Genomic DNA, 12,301 nt, shown 5'->3' with positions numbered 1-12,301 from the left:
GGGCGTTGTTAGCACCTGGCAGGGTTCTGGGAGTCAGGAAGAGCACTGGGCAGCACTGGCCAGACCAGCTCTGGCATCCAGGAGCCTCAGGGGCCTTTTAATTCAATTCCTATTGATTGAGCATCCCTGGGCGAATGGCACAGAGCTGGGCACTGTGGAAAGTTGGTCCTGAACCAGGGAAGGAAAAGCTGCTGCAGATCATCATTGCCAGAGCAGTGTCTGCCCAGGACTAAGGAAGCTGTGGCACTGCTCCAAGTCCCAGAGCAATGATCAACAACCAACTCCCCGCATCACCCGTGTCCACCCGGAATGCGCTCCAATCAAGCACAAGGGCAGGCTTCTAGTCATACAGCCCCTCTCCATTAAAAACCTCCAGTCCCCTGAGACTTGGTTGAGGCCTCCTACTCGAGAGTCCCCAGACGCCCTTATTAAAACAGAATCCTGGCTTTCCCTCAGCTTTTTTTTTTTTTTCCATAAGTTTATTTTATTTTATTTTTGGCTGCGTTAGGTCTTCATTGCTGCACGCGGGCTTTCTCTAGTTTCGGCGAGTGGGGGCTACTCTTCATTGCGGTGCGCGGCCTTCTCATTGCAGTGGCTTCTTTTGTTGCGGAGCACGGGCTCTAGGTGCGCGGGCTTCAGTAGTTGCAGCACGTGGGCTCAGTAGTTGTGGCACGGGCTCTAGCGTGCACGCTCAGTAGTTGTGGCACACGGGCTTAGTTGCTCCGCAGCATGTGGGATCTTCCCAGACCAGGACTCAAACCCGTGTCCCCTGAATTGGCAGGCGGATTCTTAACCACTGCGCCACCAGGGAAGTTCCAGCTTTTTCGTTTTGAACCACCTGGGATGTGTCAGATACTGGACAAAGTGGGCAGCTGCCTTCAAAAGGACAAGCACTTAAGCAATGCCATTTGTGGGAGCAGGTACAGGGAGGTAACAGGCTTGGACATGGGAAGAGGAAGGATTTTCTAGGAAGGGAAGTGAGTCAGAGATGACCTTGGGAATAAGTCTACAGGGAGGATAAGCTTGTCAACAGCAAAACACAGTAAGTAAAATGCATTTCACTTTATCATAAAGCAGTGCTCCCAACTTTTCCACGACATGGCACACCCCGAGGGCGCAGAATTAACACCCAAGCACACTTGGGACCCTAATGAAAAAGCTCTAGTGTAGAAAACCAGGGCAGCATCTTCAGAGCAGGAAGAGCCTGGTTCAGTCCCTGTGCTGCCTCTCACCAACAGCATGACCTTGGGCGGGCTATTTAACTTCTCCTCCCCTTAGTCTTCCTCTCTGTGAAATGGGGATAACATGTGAGAAATACAGGATCTAGCACATGTAAAGGGAGCCTGGCATAGTAGGCTCTCAATAGATGCCACTCTCAGCACAACTAATTACTCAGTTGAGCTATTCTGGCACATTGGAGCCACGAGGGGATAGGCTGGGAGGCGCGTGCAGCAAGGGACAGTGAACACAGAAACCAAAGGCTTCTCCGCCTTGGACCTGGAGAGCGGAAAGAGACCGCTGCTATCAGGTCCCAAGTTGGGAAAACTAGGGACAAAGACAGTGACTACGAGCCGCCTCCATTCTGAAACGGGATCCCTCTGCATCTCTGGGTTGCCATGTACTAGAAGAGATCTTTGTCAGTGAAAGCCAGGTAACAAACGCCACTCCCCACCCCAAGTTCCCCGTATCTCCGACAGCCAACGGGCAGAGTGTATTTATGGGCAGGCTGGGTACAAGAGGCTGGCTACGAGTCCGGAACAGGGTCGGGAGGATCCGGCTGCCCACTGGCTGGCACGACAGGGTCCTCCTCGTGTTGCTGTCTGACGTACTGATCCAGCAGGGCAGTCAGCTGGAGGGGCTGGTGCTGAAGTAGGGAGTGGGTCTGGGCCGTGAGGAGGGTAAGTCCTCCTACCAGCTCCCCCTGCACCAGGGCCAGGCTGGGGAGCTTGGAGTAGTTGACGAAGCCCTGCCTGCTGAGGATGGTGTCATCAATGCAGCCACCTGGAAGAACACAGGATCAGCAAGGCTCCCACAAATGCTTTTCTTCTCCAAAAACAATGGTCCAACCCTAGGAATTTGCTCTCCATTGCCCTTTTCTACCTCCCAGCCTTCCCCCAAATCTGGTTCCCACTTGTGCCCTGCCCCATTCCCACTGTTTCAGATCAATCCCCTCCCTTCCTTCCTAACTCTTCCCTAGAAAACCCTTACATAATACATCTACCTGGTCCAACCCCCACTAAGTCACTGTTTCCTAAACTTCCTTGAAAAACCATGGAGTGTGTGTTTGGGGCGGGGGCGCGGGGTGGGAGAGTCTGTATTATAAACACGGATTCCTGCCCCCCAACACAGACCTGTGAAATCAGTATTCTCTGCAAGAAGCACCTCCAGGGATTCTCGGCCTCAGGGGAGTCTAGGAAACATTGCTCACTGTCCCTCAGCACCCTTCACTTGGGCTGTTTGTTTCTTTTAACTTTGGGGTTTATTTATTTATTTATTTTTGGCTGTGTTGGGTCTTCGTTTCTGCGCAAGGGCTTTCTCTAGTTGCGGCAAGCGGGGGCCACTCTTCATCGTGGTGCGTGGGCCTCTCACTATCGCGGCCTTTCTTTTTGCGGAGCACAGGCTCCAGACGCGCAGGCTCAGTAGTTGTGGCTCACGGGCCTAGTTGCTCTGCGGCATTTGGGATCTTCCCAGACCAGGGCTCGAACCCGTGTCCCCTGCATTGGCAGGCAGATTCTCAACCACTGCGCCACCAGGGAAGCCCGGGCTGTCTGTTTTAAGTATCTTTGTCTTTGTGGGTTTCAACACCCACTACCCCCTTACTAGACTCAAGGTGTCTGAACTTTCCCTCTGTGGAGTGACACACACAAGCAGCCCTCATCAAATGGTGCTACTGATGCAGGCTCCATCGTGAGAGGGTGTCCCCTCCAAGCATGTCCACAGTTTTACCCACACAAGCCTTGAAGATGGCACCAGGCTGCTCTAGCACCCACTCCCCTTCACCCTCACCCCCAACTGGCAGGGGTGCGTGCTCACCCAACAGCGGCAGGAAAGGCACACTCTTCAAGATTCGCACCATCTCCTTGACCTTGGGCTCTTCACTGACCAGCAGCAGGTTGTGCCCCACAAAAAGGGGCAACAAATTTTGGTACTTGGAATCTTCCAGGAAGGACTTCAGGATCTGGAACAGCAAGAAAGAAGGGCTTACTGGGGTCGAGTAGGAGAAAGAGTCACCCACCTTGGTCACAGGCCACACCAGGCTGAGGGCTCAAGCCGAGCGTCTCCTCAAACCCTAATCACAGATTAGGCCCCGGACTGGAGGGCTGCCGTGGCAGGCAGGAGTCGGGAGTGCCGTATCTTGGGAGAGATGCTGGGGTCTGAGATGGGGGTGGGGGAGGGCAACCCACGCCAGGGGGCTGTTCTCTACCTGGTTGGGGAAGACCTTCATCAGGATCTTGTGCTTCCGCAGCCGGTGCCGCATGAGAAGCTTGTCCTCCGCACTCAGAGCCACATTCTGGCAGACAGCTATCATTCGGTTGTCTCGGAAAACTGCTGCTATCTCCTGACGGAGGAGCCGGACGAGGCCTGTCTCCTGCAGTCAGAAAGGGAGGACCAAGGGGACGTAAAATGCCCCTTCTCCTTACACCCCTTACTCCCTCAGGGACAGGCGCTGGAGCTTCCAGTGATGCCCTAACGAAGATCAGGGTACAGGCAGGAGAGTTGGGCCCCTGACTCTCAGAGACATGTTCTATCTCCCACTCCATCCTTTCATTTCCATTTGATAACCACAGGCTTTACAGCAGTGTTTTTATTTTTTTAATTTTTAAAAATTTTATTGGTATTGAAAGTCAGCCCTCGACACAAGGGTTTTTTTTTAAATTAAAAAAAAAAAATTTTTATTGGGACTTCCCTGGTGGTCCAGTGGGTAAGACTCTGCACTCCCAATGCAGGGAGCCTGGGTTTGATCCCTGGTCGGGGAACCAGATCCTGCATGCATGCGGCCAACTAAGAGATCCACATGCCGCAACTAAAGAAGCCCACATGCTGCAAGGAAGATCCCACGTGCCGCAACAAAGACAAGGTGCAGCCTAAATAAGTAAATAAATATATATTTTAAAATTTTTGTTATTATTCTTTTTGGCTGCATCGTGTAGCTTGTGGGATCTCAGTTTCCTGACCAGGGATTGAACCCGGGCCTTCGGCAGTGAAACCGTGGAGTCTTAACCACTGGACTGCCAGGAAATTCCCTAGAGCAGTGTTTTTAAAACCTGAGAACGCTCAGTCCCCTTGAACTGGACAGCAGTCTGACCCAGCGAACATTACTTTGATAATAATACTGTCAAAATCATTTAATTATCCCTGACACTGTACTCATGCTGAATTATTTTACCAATTATAAATACAAGATTACTCTTTTGCAATGTTAATTCAAAATGGAGGTATTTTCACAGCACAAGACTTCATTTTCTCAAGACAGTGTTTCTCAAAGTTGAGAACTTGTGGAGCTGAGAACCACCATGAAGTTACCAATTCTCCACTGGTCTTTCTGTCCTTTTTCAAGGACAAAACACCTCGTATTGTTCCTCTAAGAAAACATGGAAGCTTCAAGACGGGAGCGATGCTCTCTCCTACCTCCGCCTGTGTGGACAGCTTTCACACACACGTTTCTGGAGACAAGAATGAAGGAAATCTGGGAGCCCTGTCCAAACACAGAGCCCAAAAAGCTGACGCAGAATCAAGTGCAGATTTCATTTGAAAGTATCTGGACCACAGGGTCAGAGTGGGGAGGCAATGACATGGATGACCATGTCCTGGAGTGCTACTTCATTACGGCCACAGAGACAAGATCACTTTAATCCACCATCCCACCACCAGGCGACATGCCCAGCCTGCTTCTTACCTCCTGGGGGGGTCTGGGAGGGGGCGGCAGGCATCTGGGGTTGACAGCAGGTTTGGGGGGGATATACTCAGTCACAGCCATCAGCTTCTGCCGTTCAAAGTGCATCACACGACGGTGACGGGTAACAGCCTTGGAGCCATAGCGGACAAGCTGGCGGGTGGGCAGCTGGCCTGGGAGAAGAAACGGCCATATGGTGAGAAGCAGCCTCTCAGTCTGCACCAGATGGACAAAACCCACCCCCTAGGCACAGACAACCAGAGTTCACAGAGCTAGCCTCAGCACTGAGTGGGACAAGGAACTCTGCTAGAAAGCCTGAATCCCCGAAACTTCTCTTCTCTTTAATTGGTGACCTTAGCTCAGGTGCTTGATCCTTGGAGGCGCCCATTTCTCCAGCTCTTTATGCACAGAGATAAGGAAAAAATGAGAACAAAGGAGAAAGTATTTTGAATACATTTTAAAAAGGAGGAGAGAGCTGGGCAAACGTTTTCTTAAATGACCAAACAAAAATTTTAAGTCTGAGAGCCATATGGCCTATCGCTACTACTCAACTCTGCCACTGTATGATGGAAGTAGCCATAGACAATATGTAAACAAACAGATGTAGCTGTGTTCCAATACAACTATGTAGGAAAGATGGTGACCAGCCCTACCATAGTTTGCCAACCCCTGCTGTAAGCCAGTGGTTCTCAAAGTGTGCACCACCACCACCCCTCCCCAACCCAACATCAGCATCACCCAGGAACTTGTTAGAAAATCAAGTTCTCGGGCCCCGTTCTAGATCTACTGAGTCAGTAGCTCTGGAGCGGAGCCCAGAAAACAGTGTTAACAAGCCCTCCAGGTGATGTTGATGCTGGCTTAAGTGTGAGAACCACTGCTCTAAGCATTGCTCCTTCCCCCATGATTTGAAGCAAGAGGGAAAAGTTATACTGTCCTCACAGCTCCCCCAAACAAGTCTCCCTCCTCTCTACACTTCTTGTTTACAGGCATTGCTGGAGAGCACCCCTCAGAAGGCAAGGGAGCCACTCGAAAGCCCTAAGCCAAGGTAACTGCTTCATGCTCAACAAAAGGACCCAAGCTAGAGCTTCCCACTTTCAGCCCTTCCCAAGGCCGGAATGGGAGCTCAGAGAAAGGTGCAGCCAGAAGGTGGCTCTAACAGTCAGAGAGCATGGAGATTTGCTTAAGTGAGAGGTTTTCTTGCCAGTGGCCACAAAACCTGTTAAGTTAGATCAGATGGAACAAGATTTTTCAAAAATTTTTGCAGTTTTATTGAGATATAATTGACACACATGGAACCAGATTTTAATCTCTCTTCTGCCACTTACTAGCTGTGACCTTGACCAGTCACTCAACTGGTCTAAACTTGAGTTTCTTCATCTGTAAAGAGGGGAAGATAATGCCTTCTTCAAAGGACGCTTTAAAGTTTAAATGAAATAATACATGTAAAGTACTTATCACTGTGCCTGACCTATATTACGTACTTAAAATCATGCATTCAACAAATATCTATAGCATGCCTATTAATGTCAGGCACCATGCCACATGCTGGCTATGCTGAATGAACATGGGTTCTGCCATTATGGAGTTTAAAGTCTAATAGAGAAAACAACAAATAAAACAAATGCTAAATTACAGATTGTGATAAGGCGAAGGGGTCAGTAAACAGGGTGAGAGATACAGATTTAACAGGGGAAATTTAACCCTTTGCGGAGGGTGGCGAGGGAAGGCCTGAGATGACATTTAAGCTGAGACCTTAAGGAATCTCTGGAGGCAGAAAGAGCTGGGTGGTGGGCCAGAGAAACCCCAAACAAGGCAGGGGGACTGGGGCGTCGAGAATAAATACTGTGGTTGTCGCTGACGTTTTTGCTGTGTTGTCGTTATTACTAGAGTCTGGACTCACAGGAAATTAGATGGGGGAAGGAGGCCGGCGATCTAGCTGGGGTCAGGGGTCATCAGGAGGTGTCTGGGATCAGAGATTTCGGGAGGGGATTAGTAGTAGAGGAGGGAGACGAGTAGAGAGCATCGGCCGGAACGCGCCGAGAAGACGTGGGCCGCTCCTTACCCGCCTGGGGCAGGAGACCCCTTCGCAGCATCCCAGCCACGGCCGCAGCCATCGCCACCGGAAGAACGACCGGGAGCCTAGCGAGACGGAAGGAGCTAAGGGTTGTGGGTAGTCCCGGGGCCGGAAGCGGAGGGCGGAGCCGCCGGCTGGAGCAGCAACACGAATGCGCCGAGCCCGGCACCGGCGAGCCCGCCCTCCCGGATGACCCATCTGGCGTCCAGTCTCCTAGCAACGACGCTAGACTCCTCCAACCGCCCTTTCCAACCGCACGCGCCACCATCTACCTACAAGCCCCCTGTAGGCGGCCAGTAAAGCCCCTATACACCCCTCAAACTCCAGACCCTCCACTTCGATTTGCTTTCGTCTTCTATGCCACCCCAACAATTTGCCCTGAATCAACCCCTTTCCTTTGTCCCCCAATTCTCTGAGCTTCTCTCTCCTCATACCATCCTGGGTTCCTCCATTCCCAGGGCTGTCCAAGCTGCTCTGCTCCTCTTCGTTCCAATCCCTCCCCAAGCCAGCAGCTTTTAGATCATGCCTGGAGGTGAGTAGGGAGGTGGGATGTTGGGTAGAACAATTGACTAACAGTAGAGTCAGGCCTCCAAGAATAAGGAAATGTAACAATTGGACCCTTCTTTTCACAGCTAAGCCTGCCCAGAGTCCAGAGGAAGGCGGTGTGTGCATTACTGAAGCCCTTATCACTAAGCGGAACTTGGCCTTCCCTGAGGATGAGGACTTGTCAGAGAAGATGTGAGTGCATGAGAGAGGAAAGGGGTGCTGGAAGATTGAAACACACAGGATGACCAGTGCCCTGAGCTCTACTAATTTGTCAACTTATCTTTCTTTGTCCCTCTCTTTACTTAACTCCACACATTCAGTCAGTGGCAATGTCCAACCTATTCTCCCTCCTTAAAATTCATTCTATTTCTTTTTTTTTTTTCATTCTATTTCTTTTTCACCATGCCCACTCAATTGCTTTAAGTAAGGGTCTTAAATAAGTCATCACCTCTCAACAAACTCCTAATTAGTCTCTCTACCCCCAGTCCAGGCACCCTATACTGTTGCCAGAGTGATCCTTTTAAATGACAAATCTGATAGAACCTTCCTTGACTCCCTGGTACCTCCAGAATAAAATCCAAACACCTTAGCCTCAGTTGACCTCTGCTGCCTTTTCAGCCTTATTTCTTGCCACTCTCCGTTAAGTGTGTGATTTCTCTAAGACCCCGTGTTCTCACATCTTAGCACCTTGCTACTCAGAGTGGTGCTGGGACGGGTGGGCAGCATCTGCATCACCTAGGAGCTTGTTAGAAATGAAGAATCTCAGGCCCACCTACTGAATCAGAATCTGAACTTTAACAAGACCCCCTAAGGGATTCATGGGCACATTAAAGTTCAAGAGAGTCTGGATTCGCACATACTATACCTTCTGCTTGAAATGCCTTCTCCTTATCCCCCCTCACCTTCCTGGCTAACTCCTACTCATATGTCACCTCCTCCAGGAAGCATTCCCTGAACACCCCAGTCTGAATTCAGTGTATAATCCATGGACTCCCTTAGTCCCTTGCACATGCCTCTGTCATCCACTTGTCATAGATGTTTGGCCAGCTTCCCTAGTAGTGATGGGCAGGGACTCTCTCATTTGTCTCTAATGGGCACTTAGTAAATGTTTTGGGATTAATGAATGGGTGGGTGGAACAAGTGATCTTCCCTCCGGGACCACTCAGAAGGGAGGTGAGGAAGGATCTTCCTGCAGAGATTGTCTCCTCTCTGTCCCAGCCCCTGCCTCCCCTACCCAAGCTGGCTGGAGGAAGTCTTCCCCTGCCTCTGCAGGAACCATAAGCTGCCATCACCCAGTTTCCCAGTCCAAGGACCCTTACTCACCTCTCACTCTTATCCCTCCCAGTGCTACTGACAAGATACCCAGGTCTCCAAGTCAACCCAGGTTCCCGATCTAGACCCCGCCTCATGAGTCAAGCAGGTGTCCCTGACATCTGATCAGTCACTGAGCCATCCACCCCCTCCTTGAAACACCCTCCCCTCCATCTTCCTCCTAAGAGACCACAGAAGTGGCACTGTTAGCCAACCCCGCTGACCATTTGTGCAGGTTCCACACGCTTGCTGAACTGCAGACTGTCCGCCTGGACCGGGAGGGAATTACCACTATCAGGAACCTAGAGGGCCTCCAGAATCTTCACAGCCTCTATCTGCAAGGGGTAACTTCCTGCCTCCTGCCCTTCCTCCTCCCTGTGGAGAGGACTCCATCCCCTGTGGGCCATGTCTGTCTAATCTGAAAGGAGCCAACCAGGGCATCTTGCCCATTTACTGGTGTTCAGGCAGGCAGACCTTCATAGAAACTGTTTCCAGATGAATCAGGAATTATCTTGAATTGAAAGACCAATCCACCCAAAAGAGATGCTGACCATGCTCTTGAGTCACTGTTTTTTTGTCAGACACCTCTCTTGTTCTAGAAGTCCTTCTTGGTGTCTGCCCCAAATCTCTCATGTTATATAGCTCAAGTCCATTTCCTGTTTTGAAGAAAAGGAAGAAGGAACCACGAGATTCCTCTGCATCCTTCAGAACCTTGAAGGCTTTTTGGTGGTGGTGGTAGTGGGGGTGGGTGGTTGGTTGATCTCCAGCCTCCCTCAGGTTGAATATACCCAGATCCCTTAAACTTTCCCCACAGAAACTTGACAGACCAAAGTAGTATAGGTACACTGTCCCCTCCGTGTGTGTAATCCACCACCAAAGCCTTTTCCCTTTCCCTGTTTCCCCTTGGTTTCCTTCTCTGATGTCCAGGTCACTCTTTGGTTGTGGGGTGATCAGGGTACTTATCAAGTTTAGCCCAGCCCCAAGTTTATGCCCTCAACCATCCACCTGGAGAAAGCAAATCATCCCAAGGTAGTGACAACCAGTTCAAGAAGAGGGGTGATCATTCCCAAAGTGCCAGATCTCCAGCCTCAAGAGTAGACATGGTCTTGGGGCTTTGTCCCTTTAAAAGGCCCCCCATTCAGCTGACTTCAGCTTGGTTTCCCCAACTCGGTCTCTTCCTGCAGAATAAGATCGAGCGAATTGAGAACCTGGCCTGCGTCCCCTCCTTACGGTACGTGGTGCCAGGGCTCAGGCTGGGTGGGGGGAGGGAAGAAGAGGGAGGATGAAGGGGAGGAACCTGGTAATACCTCAAAGAACTGGCTCAGATCTCTCCAAGCCCAGCTGCTGGTCAGCTGAGGACCCTGCAAGCCTAGCTCTGCTTCCCTCACCCCAGAAGGCCATGTGTCCCCACTCATCATCCGGCTGCCTAGCCAGGGGGGCCCCGGACGCCTGGTGCCCCCGTCCCCCGCTTCAGCTGTTCTGTGATTCAGCTGTCTCTCCCCCTCCCTTCCCCTACAGCTTCCTGTCTCTGGCAGGAAACCGAATCAGGCAGGTGGAAAACCTCCGCGACCTCCCACACCTCCAGTTTCTGGACCTTTCTGAGAACCTGATAGAAATACTGAAGCTGGGTAGGAACGCCCTTGCCCTGGCTCATGGAATAACTCCCGGTGGTGCCCTCCCTCCCTGTGCTTGCCTATCGGCACATCCTCCGGGGGTCTGGGGGGCTGTGCAAAGAGGCAGTGGCTTTAGACAGGAAGGTGGGTGTGAGAACCTCGTTATTCCTCTCTTTGCTGCGTGCAGATGAATTCCCCGAGAGCCTTCTCATCCTCAACCTGACTGGAAACAGCTGCACCAACCAGGATGGCTACAGGTGAGGAGGAAGTGAAGGTGGGAAGAGAGGGGTGATGGCCTGCAAACCTGGGGGCACCGTCCCTGGCACCTTCTCCACCCTCACTCCAGCTCAGGTTGGCGCCCTTTGGCCTCCGCCGCCCATAACTCCACTTGGGGCCTGCCCTCAGCTGGCTGGCCCGACCACAGGCCTATCTTCCAGCTCCAGAACACCTCCCCTCCTGCTGTGGTTGCTGTGGCTTGTGTCTCTGCATCCTCCCAGGCGCCACACCCAGGCGTGCCCTCCTGGGTGGTAGCCTCTGTTCTTTCTGCCCTGCAGGAAACTGGTGACAGAAGCCCTGCCACTGCTCCTGGATCTAGACAGGCAGCCTGTGGCAGAGCGCTGGACCTCGGACGAGGAGGATAAAGCCTCAAGCGATGAGGACGAGGAGTTCCCAGAGCTGAGAGGCCCGTTCTGCTCAGAGCGAGGTGACCCTGCTTTCCAAGGCTTGCAGCCTCCCCAGAGCACACCCCCGCCCTGTGGGATCTGGGAGAAGCTAAGACAGCGGTGGTGTCTGGGGAAGGGGTCCCAGGGCCAGACCAGTCTGGGCATGCAGGTGACTCGTCCTCCCCACCCCATCTTAGGCTCCTCCCCATTAGGGATGCTAGGGGAGAGTTTGTTCCTGCTAAGCCCGGGGCTCCATCCGCCACCCTCCGTCCTGGCCCCTCACAGGCTTCCTCAAGGAGCTGGGGCAGGAGATGAGCAGGCACCAGGAGCACAGGCAGTGGACAGCCCTGCTGGAGCACCTACTGAGGGTGGAGACGCGGCCCGCCCTCACCGACCCCCCACTGCTGCCAGGGGCACCCATGGCCAGGGACAGAAGCCCTTCCGTCACTCCCAGGCAAGGGAAGGAGACATCCCCAGAGCCCGTCTCCTTGCCACAAGCCTCCTCTGCCACCAAGAAACCATGCCTTCTGGCTTCCAGGAGCCAGGAAAGCACTGTTCAGGCAGGGAAGGGGGTCAAGAGTGGCCGCAGCCGCCAAGGCCTCTCCGGCTGGGGCCCCCAGCACGACCAAAACTGTGACCAAAAGAATCAAGAAGTGAAGTGCAGCCCATCGCTATCAGCAAAGCCCCAGGAACACGGGGGTACGAGGAGTGGAGTGGGTCTCCCCTCCCCCTCAGAGCCCTCGCCTGTGGCAGGAGCCTGTCCCCAATAAAGTATCTCCAGGCCCTGCATGTGTCTTCCGTGTCACTTGGGGGAATCTCAGGGGAAGCTGTCAGTAAAAGCACCCAGAAACAATGGCAGGAATACAGAGCCTGATTCTAAAGAATAGGATCTTGCAGGAACTACCCAAGGGACTGGCACCCCGTCTCAGGCCATCTCGCGGTGCACACATCTCTCCGCCCCACCTAGGGAGTGCCCTTCCGAGGTTCAAGTCAAGGACCAAAAAGCCGTGGTTCTAATCCTCCCCACGCAGCAGCCACGTGCTGTGCCGGGCACGCATGCTCCTCCGTGTACACACACCCACACGCCTGGGGGCCACCTCCTCTCCCCACAGGCCCCCCCAAGACCTTCACCAAGTCAGAAGAATGCACCGCCCAGCAAGGCACCCAGAGGCCCTGAAGCCACCTCAGGGCTGCCCTTTGC

At 52.6% G+C, this 12,301-nt stretch overlaps 2 protein-coding genes across 3 annotated transcripts; one reads left to right on the top strand and one right to left on the bottom strand.

Moving 5' to 3' along the window:
- Positions 1-1,047: 1,047 nt before the first annotated feature.
- MRPL10 (mitochondrial ribosomal protein L10) lies at positions 1,048-7,236 on the bottom strand. 2 transcript variants are annotated; one of them, XM_059907937.1, is made up of 5 exons: positions 6,957-7,236; positions 4,898-5,067; positions 3,425-3,589; positions 3,034-3,178; positions 1,048-2,001 (listed from the first exon to the last, which is right to left on the bottom strand). In XM_059907937.1, the coding sequence occupies exons 1-5, from the start codon at positions 7,234-7,236 to the stop codon at positions 1,745-1,747; spliced, it is 1,017 nt and encodes a 338-aa protein (XP_059763920.1). In that variant the 3' UTR covers positions 1,048-1,744. The 2 variants fall into 2 exon arrangements, with proteins under 2 accessions (XP_059763920.1, XP_059763921.1); XM_059907938.1 differs by lacking the exon at positions 6,957-7,236 and adding an exon at positions 6,795-6,949.
- On the top strand, positions 7,094-11,887 carry LRRC46 (leucine rich repeat containing 46). The gene is given in 10 exon segments (XM_059907939.1): positions 7,094-7,253; positions 7,427-7,500; positions 7,601-7,706; positions 9,061-9,169; positions 10,010-10,056; positions 10,344-10,453; positions 10,626-10,695; positions 10,993-11,141; positions 11,386-11,654; positions 11,656-11,887. Coding segments are annotated over 9 exon segments (972 nt in total). The 5' UTR covers positions 7,094-7,253; positions 7,427-7,490; the 3' UTR covers positions 11,758-11,887.
- Positions 11,888-12,301: the final 414 nt, after the last annotated feature.

The sequence above is a fragment of the Balaenoptera ricei genome, chromosome 20 (genome assembly GCF_028023285.1).
Source record: "Balaenoptera ricei isolate mBalRic1 chromosome 20, mBalRic1.hap2, whole genome shotgun sequence".
Lineage (NCBI taxonomy): Eukaryota > Metazoa > Chordata > Mammalia > Artiodactyla > Balaenopteridae > Balaenoptera > Balaenoptera ricei.
Note: the sequence above shows the minus strand (reverse complement) of the source record. Positions and strands in the feature narration are given on the sequence as shown.

Coding starts and splice junctions, on each gene's coding strand:
- MRPL10 (XM_059907937.1), bottom strand. CDS start 7,236: ATGGTGGCGCGTGCGGTTGGAAAGGGCGGTTGGAGGAGTCTAGCGTCG. Junction 3,179..3,424: donor TGAAGGTCTTCCCCAACCAG/GTAGAGAACAGC, acceptor TTGCTGTTCCAG/ATCCTGAAGTCCTTCCTGGA. Junction 2,002..3,033: donor GCCTTTCCTGCCGCTGTTGG/GTGAGCACGCAC, acceptor GTGTTCTTCCAG/GTGGCTGCATTGATGACACC.